This window comes from Physeter macrocephalus, chromosome 21, assembly GCF_002837175.3.
Source record: "Physeter macrocephalus isolate SW-GA chromosome 21, ASM283717v5, whole genome shotgun sequence".
NCBI lineage: Eukaryota > Metazoa > Chordata > Mammalia > Artiodactyla > Physeteridae > Physeter > Physeter macrocephalus.
Window position 1 is genome coordinate 26351820 of NC_041234.1, and position 9637 is coordinate 26361456.

Below are 9637 nucleotides of genomic sequence, written 5' to 3' on the forward strand. Positions count from 1 at the left end.
AGTGGTTAAGAATCTGCCTGCCAATGCAGGGGACACGGGCTTGAGCCCTGGTCCGGGAAGATCCCACATGCTGCGGAGCAACTAAGCCCATGTGCCACAACTACTGAGCCTGCACTCTAGAGCCTGCGAGCCACAGCTACTGAGCCCGTGCGCCTAGAGCCCGTGCTCCGCAACAAGAGAAGCCACTGCAGTGAGAAGCCCACGCACCTCACGAAGAGTAGCCCCCGCTCACCGCAACTAGAGAAAGCCCGCATGCAGCAACAAAGACCCAACGTAGGCCCCCCCCCCACAAAAAAGAGTAGAAAAACCAAAAACTGCTAAGAGTGAAACGCTCATGAAATTCTTCTATCAACTTGGTGCCTCTGTCAACAGGATAAAAATTAACGTCATGGTGGGCCTTTATGATCTTCTTTTAAAATATTCCATGGCTCCCATTTCTAAAAAAGATTGCCAGGCTAGACCCTTCTCTTTCCCTGAACTCTTCACCTCTCCTGCCACCTCTCTTTGTTTATCAAAGCTCAGATCATGGGGTCTTTAGGACCTTGTGTGAAATCATATTCTGGTTGGTATCATCCCGTGAAGAAGTTCATTGGGAATGTGGGACACATTTTGTTGAATTTTATTTGTAGTACTTAATGTCCCCAGATGATTAAGCATATTGAAGGGTTTTTTTAAACAATTTTTTTCAAAGCGAAGATCAGTTTGGTATGAGACTATTACTTGAACATAAGGAACATATAGATTTTTCCCGATTTCAATTAAGGCAAGAATTATAACAAGAACCAACTGTCCTGAAGGCTGCCCGTGATCTATTACTTAACCCAGTCTCTCTCCTCTCTATAGTTATTTTTGTGTCTGCCTGTTTCTCTCAGAACATGCTTCTGCATTTTCCAAAGTTGACCCTGTTACCCCAGAGCTTCTTAATTTCCTTGTTTATTCCTTAGAAACATAAAAGACGTGTGGAAGATTTATAAGTTTCACATTTCAAAGTTCTCTTTCTTTTAATCAGGAAGTTTAAGATGTCTCTAGGACAAAACTATCTCAACATTCCATCAACCATATAGGAAGCTGGAAATCTCAAGGTTTATAAGCAAGGGTTTTGGGAGCAGGAAATTTCTGTCCTACTGTTTTCTAGCTAATATCCCTGGGCTTTAGTTTCCTCATTTATAAAATGGGAATATTAATAGTTCTTGCCTCCAGAGGGTTGGGCTGAGCATTACATGAGATAACGCACATGAAGAGCTTAGGCCAGTACCAGGCATGGAAAAAGATCTCAATAAATGTTAGTAATAATGGCGGTGATGGTGGTAGTGATGATGATAAAGGATTTGGAGTCTTAAAAAGTTATATTGGAGCACTGCAGCATAGCATTTTCAGATAAGAAATCAGGTCACATAATCTGCCAAGGTTATTTGAATTTGCTACTGTGGAAGGGAAAATTACTTCTTTGTCACTTAATATCTGCCATATATTCTTACTCAGTTGGAGTGTGTGTGTATGAGTGTGCGCACATGAATGCAAATGCTCTTATGTCTCGTATGTCCCTGCCTTGATGGTCAGGAGTTTTGCTTTAGCCCTTTTTTTTTAAATCCAGCTCTTAATATTGTTCAGTGCACACAGTAGGCTTTCTACAAATATTGAATATGTTTCTATTTGATAAAATCAAAATCTTGTGCAAAATTGTATTAATAGACAATGTTTTCACCTTATGAAGGTTTACAAGATGTTTTAAAGAAAAAGGAATTAAATTAGGAAATAAAGGGAATTCCCTAGCAGTCCAATGGTTAGGACTCTGTGCTTCCATTGCAGAGGACACAGGTTCAATCCCTGGTCGGAGAGCTAAGATCCTGCAAGCTGTGTGGTGCGACCAAAAAAAAAAAAAAAGGAAATAAAGTCTTAGAAACTATCTAGACATGCTCTCTTTTCCTAAGGATTCAGCCTCCCCTCACAGTAGCACAGTGCCTGTCACACAACTGAAATAAAGTAAATGACGGCTAATAATTAGCTGTCTTTGTGTTGGAGGTTTTGGTACCAAGCAATAGAAACCAACTCAGGCTCGCAAGAGAGGATTTACTGAAAGGATATCAGAGGGCCCACAAAATCAATGGGAGGCTAAAGGGCCACACTTGAGAATGGGCAGAGACCAGGGAAACTCTAGCAATTTAGGGGCAGGAACCACAACCATGGTCTTTATAGCAGGAAGCATCTGCTCAGCATGCTGCCATGGGGAAGGAGAACCCAGAGTCAACTTTCTTCTGTCCTCGGGTGACCCATTGCAGGGTCAGAGTCCTCTGAGAGTGTGTGATTGGCCAAACTCATATCACAGACTCACAGCCTGGCCGAGGCGGGAGAAAGAATCTAACCCATCGCCTTCTGTAATGGGAGATGGTACCCAGGACTGTCCTTTCTACACATCTATTCACAGAGGAGAAGATTCAGTTTCCCAAGAAGAAACCAAAGTGCTTACTAGGAAAGGGGAAGAGATGCTGGACAACCCCAAATGGCAAATGCCCATTATTCCACATTTCTAATATTTTGATTCTTGACTTTGGGCATGGTCCATAGTCTAGTCAGTCTTTATTTAGCCTGTGTGAACCTTAAGACATAGTTTGAGATATTCCACTGTTATTCTAGTCCTGTATGTGGTCCAAAGACAGTCCTCCATGTCATCATCCTGCTCTCATCTGAGTGGCAACATCCTTTCAAAGAGATTAGATAGGAACTCAGGAGCTGAGAATATTGTGGCATCAATATGAGATACCAGGATGAGCTACCTTTATTTATTTGTTTGTTTGTTTATTCTATGTAAGTAGAAACAAGTTCAAGGCTATTATTTCCTGTAAATTAAAAACGGGTAATATAACACCAGGGAAATATTGCTAATCTAATTGAAATTTGGGGCCTGTATAGGTCAAATATATTTACTGTCCATCAAAGGTGATGTTTTTGACACAGTAGAGGATCCTGTTTCCTTGAATATGGCTCTTAGGCTGGTTGGTTTGGGATTTTTTTGAATGTCATCCTAATTTAAGGTATTATCCTTTGCTTTGAAATGTTACAGGGGAGAACTTATCCATTTCGGGGTGCCTTCCCTCCAGTGTGGAACCCCATTGCCTATCTGGATTACAACAATCTGTGGAGGACAATGGATAACATGGGAAAGGAGGTAAAGTGTGTGTGCAGCTTGCACATGACCTGTTACTGAAATATCAATAGCAAATGTTTAGTATCCATCCTTGCACAGTGCAGGGAACATTGCTCTGGACGTTGATGCATATCATTTCCAGTGTACCCAACAACTCTGCCAAGCTGGTAGTATTTCTACTTTACAAATGAAGAAAATCAGTGCCAAGGGGTTACATAATTTCCCCAAGACCACACAACAAGGGACAGGATTCAAACCCACATGTCTCTGATACTAATGTGTGTGCCTGTGTTTTCAACCTATGCCACTGAGAATTTATGTGACATATTTTTGCCCTGAGTCCTACTTATAGTGATCTTATCCATATGTTATGCCACTTGAGATAGTAAAGGAGAGAAGGATTTGTTTCCCCAAAGTTTTAAAATGGGTGTTAGCTTTCAATAATAATTATGATGTTGACCATCATAATTACATATTAATTTATACATATATTTATGTATTATTATTATTATTATTTTGGCAACAGCATTAAGGCATAGAATCCAAAGAGCTATCCATCCCAAACCCACCACTATTTATACATAGAATTCTATGCCAATCACACAGTCCAACATAGACAGAGAAACCAGTTTTCAGAGGTTCTCCTGAGGGCCTCTTGGCAGGGCAGTGGGCAGTAACCATCAGACCTAAATGTGGGCCCTTCTTTCTCTGCAGATTCCAGCTGATGCACCGTGGGAGGCACCACATGCGGAGGAATGGGATAAGATGACCATGAAAGATCTCATCGAAAAAATCTGCTGGACAAAGTAACCTTGACTATTTAAAACATTTTTTTTAATCTTCCCTTCAGATCGTTCCTATCCTATCTTGAACTGCAGTGTTTGTCTTCATAAGTTATAGGAAAAAAGTTAAGAGGAAACTTAATGACCTTTCCATCAGTAGCAACTTTGGGGGCCCTTTAGACACTCAGAGCAGGATTGAACATAAAATGAATCTAAAACGTAAGAAGAAAAGTAGGTGAAGGAAGCTGAACTTTTTTTTAATGAAACGGTTGTGTGCTTTGCAATAAAAGAAGTAATTGTGTTTTCAGATAATATAGAGGTCAACTACAGAAGCAATTTGGAAAGATATTAAAGTAATTTCATATAAATATAGAAGAACTGGAGGGAAGCTAGTCTATATTAATGAAAAATATAAACTATATGTTTTCACTGAGAATCTGTGTTATTAGCTGAGTTACTTACAGATCATTCAGCCAGCATTTTGGGGCTGCTATGTGAAGGCACAGTATGAAGCACTGAGGAATGGTGGTGAACTTGTTAGGCATGGCCCCTAACCTCACGGAGTTGATATATTTTTAGCAGGAGAGACTGTCATTATACACATATTACATAATTCTAGGAGAGACTGAAACTGGGAACCTGACCTGTCTGATGGCAAAGGAGAGATTCCTTGTTGAAGCAATCTTTAAACAGAAACCAAGGAGTTAGTACATCAACTAAGAATGAGCCACAGAGGATGGGAAAGGACAGGGAAGGATGGATGGTGTCGGGGCAAGGACTCTTCCAGGAATGCACCCTAATGGATGTGGAAAACAGGAAAGATAGATGGTGTGAGAGGATGGTATCTTCCATGAATGAGCCATAATAGATGGGGGGAGACAGGAAAGGTGGATGCTCTGGGAATTAAGAATCTTCATGGAAGGTGCCATAGTGGATGGGGGAAGACAGGAAGGGTGTTTAGCGTGGGGAAGTGTTATCTTGCAGGATGAGTAACAGTGGATGGGGGAGTTAGGAAGAGTGGATGGTGTGCGGAGGTGGTATATTCCAGGAATGATCTAGTAGATGAGGGAAACAAGAAAATGGATGTTGTGAGGGGATGGTATCTTTCAGGAATGAGCCACAGTGGATGGAAGGAGACAGGAAAGATGGGTGGTGTGTGCAGATGGTCTTTCAAGAATGAGCATGTTGATGGGAAAGAAAGGAAGAGTGGATGGTGTGAGGTGATGGTATCTTCAGGAATGAGCAACAGTGGATGGGGAGATAGGAGGGTGGATGGGTCGGATTGTATCTTCCAGGAATGAGCTATAGTGCGTGAGGGGAGATAGAAAGGATGTATAGTGCAGTAGGATGATATCTTCCAGGAGTGAGCCATTAACCATGGAGGGGGACAGGAAGGGTGGATAGTGTGTGGGGTTGGTACATTCAGGAATAAACCATATTGTATGCAGGGGACAGGAACAGTGGATGGTGTGGCAGAATGGTTTCTTCTGAGAGTGAGCCACTGTTGACAGGGGAAACAGGAAAGATGGATGGTGTGGGAAGATGGTATGTGCCAGGAATGAGCCATAGTGCGTGGGTAGAGACAGGAAGGATAGATGGTGTGGTGGGATGGTGTCTTCCAGGATAAGCCACCGTAGATGGGGGGAGGGTGTGTGGTGTGGGGATAGTATCTTTGGGGAATGTACCAGTTGGTGGAGGATATAAGAGATATATTATGTGAGATGATGGTATCTTTCAGGAATGAGTCATAGAAAATGGGGGGAGAGAGGAAAGAGGGATGGTATGTGTAGATGGTATCTTCCAAGAATAAGTCGGTTGATGGAGGAGACAGGAAGAGTGGATGCTGTGGGGAGATGACATCTTCCACGAATAAAGTCAGCTGATGGGTGAGACAGGAAGAGTATGGTGTGAGGGGATGGTATCATCAAGGAACGAGCAACAGTGGATGGTGGAGAAAGTAAGAATGGATGATGTGAATGATGATATCTTTCTGGAATGAGCCACAGTGGATGGGCATAGATGGAGAAAGGTGGATGATGTGACAGGATGGTATCTTCCAGAAATAAGCCATAGTGCATAAGGGAGACAGTAAGGATGGTTTGTTTGGTGGGATGGTGTCACCAGGAATGAACCACAGTGCATGGGGGAAAGGGAAAGGATGGACAGTGTGGTGGTATGGTATCTTCCAGGAATGAGCCAGTTGATGGGAGAGAAAGGAGGAGTGGGTGGTGTGAGAGGATGGTGTCTTCCAGGAATAAGCCACAGTGCATGGAGAGAGACATGAAGGATGGATGGTTTGGTGGAATGATATCTTCCAGGAAAGAGCCATAGTGCAAGGGGAGAGACAGGAAGGATGGATCCTGTGGGGGATGTTATTGTGTTACCAAGTCCAAGCTCTCTTTGCTTGCCACACGACAGGCCAATGAATCGGAGATGTTGAGGCAAGGAATATGACTTTATTCAGAAAGCCGGCAGACCGAGAAGATGGCAGACTAGTGTCTCTGAAAAACCATCTTCTTGGAGTCTGGATGCCAGTTTCTTTTACAGAATCAGAGAGGGAGAGACGGTGAGGAAGTAAAGTAAAAGGGCCATCAGTCTTGCAAAACATCTCCTGGAATGACCAGCCTCTGTGAGGGGATGTGTCAATTTCTTCTTTCTTGCAGCCATTCACAGGTGGGTGGGGTGAGATTGTCTCCCTGTGAGCTGAACAGCAGAGGGCAGGGTTCCCTGAGGCAGGCCATTATGTATGATTAGAATAACAAAAGCAACGAAAAGCAAAGGTTAAAGTCAAAGAAACAGGTCCAACGTGGAGTCCGATTTAGCTCTTCCCTGTTACATTACGTTCCAGGATTAACCCATAATTGATGGTGGGGACAGGATGAGTGTATGGTATCTATCAAGAATGAGCCACTGTGGATGTGGGAGACAGAAAAGATGGATGGTGTGGGAGGATGGTTGTTCTAGGAGTGAGACATAGAGGATGGGGGTTGGGGAGGAAGGGTGCATGGTGTGGAGGAATGGTATATTCCAGGAATGAGCCACAGAGTGTAGGGGGAGATGGTAAGGATGGAGGAGATAGGGGGAATTATGTTCCTGGAATGAGATGCAATTAATGAGGGCAGACAGCAAGGGTAGATGGTGTGGGAAGATGTTGTCTTCCAGTAATGAGTCAGTTTTGGGGAGAGACTAGAAGTTTCCGTGGTATCTTCTAGCAATGAAGGAGAGTGAGTTGGTGGGGGGGCAGGGGCCGACGGGAAAGCTAGATGGTTTGAGGGGAGGGTATCTTTCAGGAACGAGCTACAGTGACTGTAGGGGGAAACAGGAAGGGTGGATGAGGTGGGGGCAAGGTATCTTCTAGAACTGAGACAAGTGTTGGGGGAGATAGGAATGATGCGTGGTGTGAGAGACTCCATCTTCCAAGAATGAGCCACAGTGGATTGTGGTTATATGGGAAAATATATGGTGTGGGAGGATGGTATCTTCCAGGAATGAACCACAGTGGATAGGGGAAGACAGTAAGGGGGTAGATGGTATGAGGGGATGGTATATGCCAGGATTAAACCATAGTGGATGGTGGGTTACAGGAAGGATGGATGGTGTGGGAAGATGGTATCTACCAGGAATGTCCGACTGTGGATGTGGGAAACAGAAAAGATGGATGGTGTGGGAGGATGGTATGTTCCAGGAGTCAGCCATAGTTGATGGGGGCAGGCAAAAAGGTGGATGGTGTGAGAACATGGTATCTTCCAGGTATGAGCCATTGTGAAAGGGAAAGACAGGAAAAGTGAATGCTGTAAGTGGACGGTGTCATCCAGGAATGAGCGACAGTGACTGGGGTGGGGGGAGAGGAAGGGTGGATGATGTGGGAGCATGGTGTCTTTCAGGAATGAGACAAGTGATGGGGGAAGACAGGAATGATGGATGGTGTGAGATGCCATCTTCCAGGAATGAGTCACAGTAGATGGCAGTAGACAGGAAAAAGTGCATGGTGTAGGAGGATGGTATCTTCCAGGAATGAACCACAGTGAGTGGGGGAGATAGGATGTGTGTGGTTGGATGGGAATTTCCAGGAATGAGCCATAGTGGATTGGGGGGGAGGGATACAGGAAGGGTGCATGGTATAGGGGAATGGTATGCTCTAGGAGTCAACCATAGTTGTAGGGAGGAGACAAAAAGGGTGGATGATGTGGAAATATGGTATCTTCCAGGTATGAGCCACTGTGGATGGGGGAAACAGGAAAGATGGGAATAGTATCTTGCAGGAATACAGCAGTTGATGGGGGATATATAGGAAGAGTAAATATAGTAAGGGAATGATATTTTCCTGGAATGCACCAAGTAGGTAGGGTGAGATGGGAAGGGTGGATGGGTGGGGGGATGGTATCTTCTAGGAATGAACCAGGTACCATCCCATCCAGGAATGAACTGCAGTGATTGACAGTAGACAGGTGGGTGCATGGTGGGTGGGGAGAATGGTATCTTCCAGGAATGAATCAGGGTAATGGGGAAGTGAGAACGTCAACAGGAAAGTTAGATGGTGTGGTTACGTTATGTGATAGTATCTTCCAGGAACGAGTCACTCTGGACGGGGAGACAGGAAAGATGGATGGTGTGAGGGAATGGTATTTTCCAGGAATATCGGTTAGTCGGAGGGAGTCAGGAAGGATGGATGGTGAGGTGAATGTTTTCTTCCACTGATGAACCACTGTTGGGAGAGGCAGAGTAGATGGTATCTACTGGAATGAGCCAGTTGATGGGTGGAGACAGGACATGTAGTTGTGGGGTGGATTATATGTTCCAGGAATGAGTTACAGTGTATGGGGTGAAAGAGGAAGAATGGATGGTGTAGGATGTTGGTATCTTCTAGGAGTGAGCCACAGTGATGGGGGGGCAAGATACCATGTCCCCACATCTTCCACCCTGCTTGTCTCCCCTCACAGTCACTGTAGCTCATTCCTGGATGATACCATCTCCTCATACTCTTCCTGTCTTCCCCCATCTACTATGGCTCATTCCTGGAAGATACCATTCCCCCCACGCATCCACCTTTCTGTCTCCCCCTACCTGCTGTGACTAATTCCAGGAAGATACCATGTCCTCACACCATCCACTATTCCTTTCTCCCCCATCAACTGGCTCATTCCTGGAAGATACCATACTAACATACAATGAACGCTCCTGTCTCCCCGCTTTCTACTGTGATTCATTCCTGGGCCACACCATTTCTCTCCCCCCCATCACTGTGGCTCATTCCAGGAAGATACCATCCACCACATCTTCCAGGAATGAGCCACAGTGGGTAGGGGAAGAGGGGAAGGATGGATGATGTGGGGGGATGGTATGCCTAGGATTAAACCATAGAGTATGGAAAAGATAGGAAGAGTGGATGGCATGGGGAGATAGTATCTTCCAGGAATCAGTGACTGTAGATGGGGAAGACAGGAAAGATGGATGTTTGGATGGTGTGTGCCTGGAATGAGCCATAGTATGTGGGAGGGAGACTGGAAAAGTGATGGTGTGAGGAGATGGTGTGGTCCAGGAATGAACCATAGTAAAATGGGGGGAAACAGAAGGGTTGATTATATGTTGAGATGATATCTTTCAAGAATGAGCCAGTTGGGCTTCCCTGGTGGTGCAGTGGTTGAGAATCCGCCTGCCGATGCAGGGGACACGGGTTCGTGCCCCGGTCCGGGAAGATCCCACATGCCGC

At 44.7% G+C, this 9637-nt stretch overlaps 1 protein-coding gene across 1 annotated transcript in view; it reads left to right on the forward strand.

Annotated features, from left to right (window-relative positions):
* MAOA (monoamine oxidase A) overlaps window positions 1-9637 on the forward strand; it is a 76462-nt gene that overhangs the window by 45685 nt on the left and 21140 nt on the right. The window contains exons 4-5 of the mRNA XM_007102032.4: window positions 3062-3166; window positions 3860-3951. Coding sequence (XP_007102094.1) covers window positions 3062-3166; window positions 3860-3951 — 197 coding nt within the window. The remainder of the gene's footprint in view (window positions 1-3061; window positions 3167-3859; window positions 3952-9637) is intronic.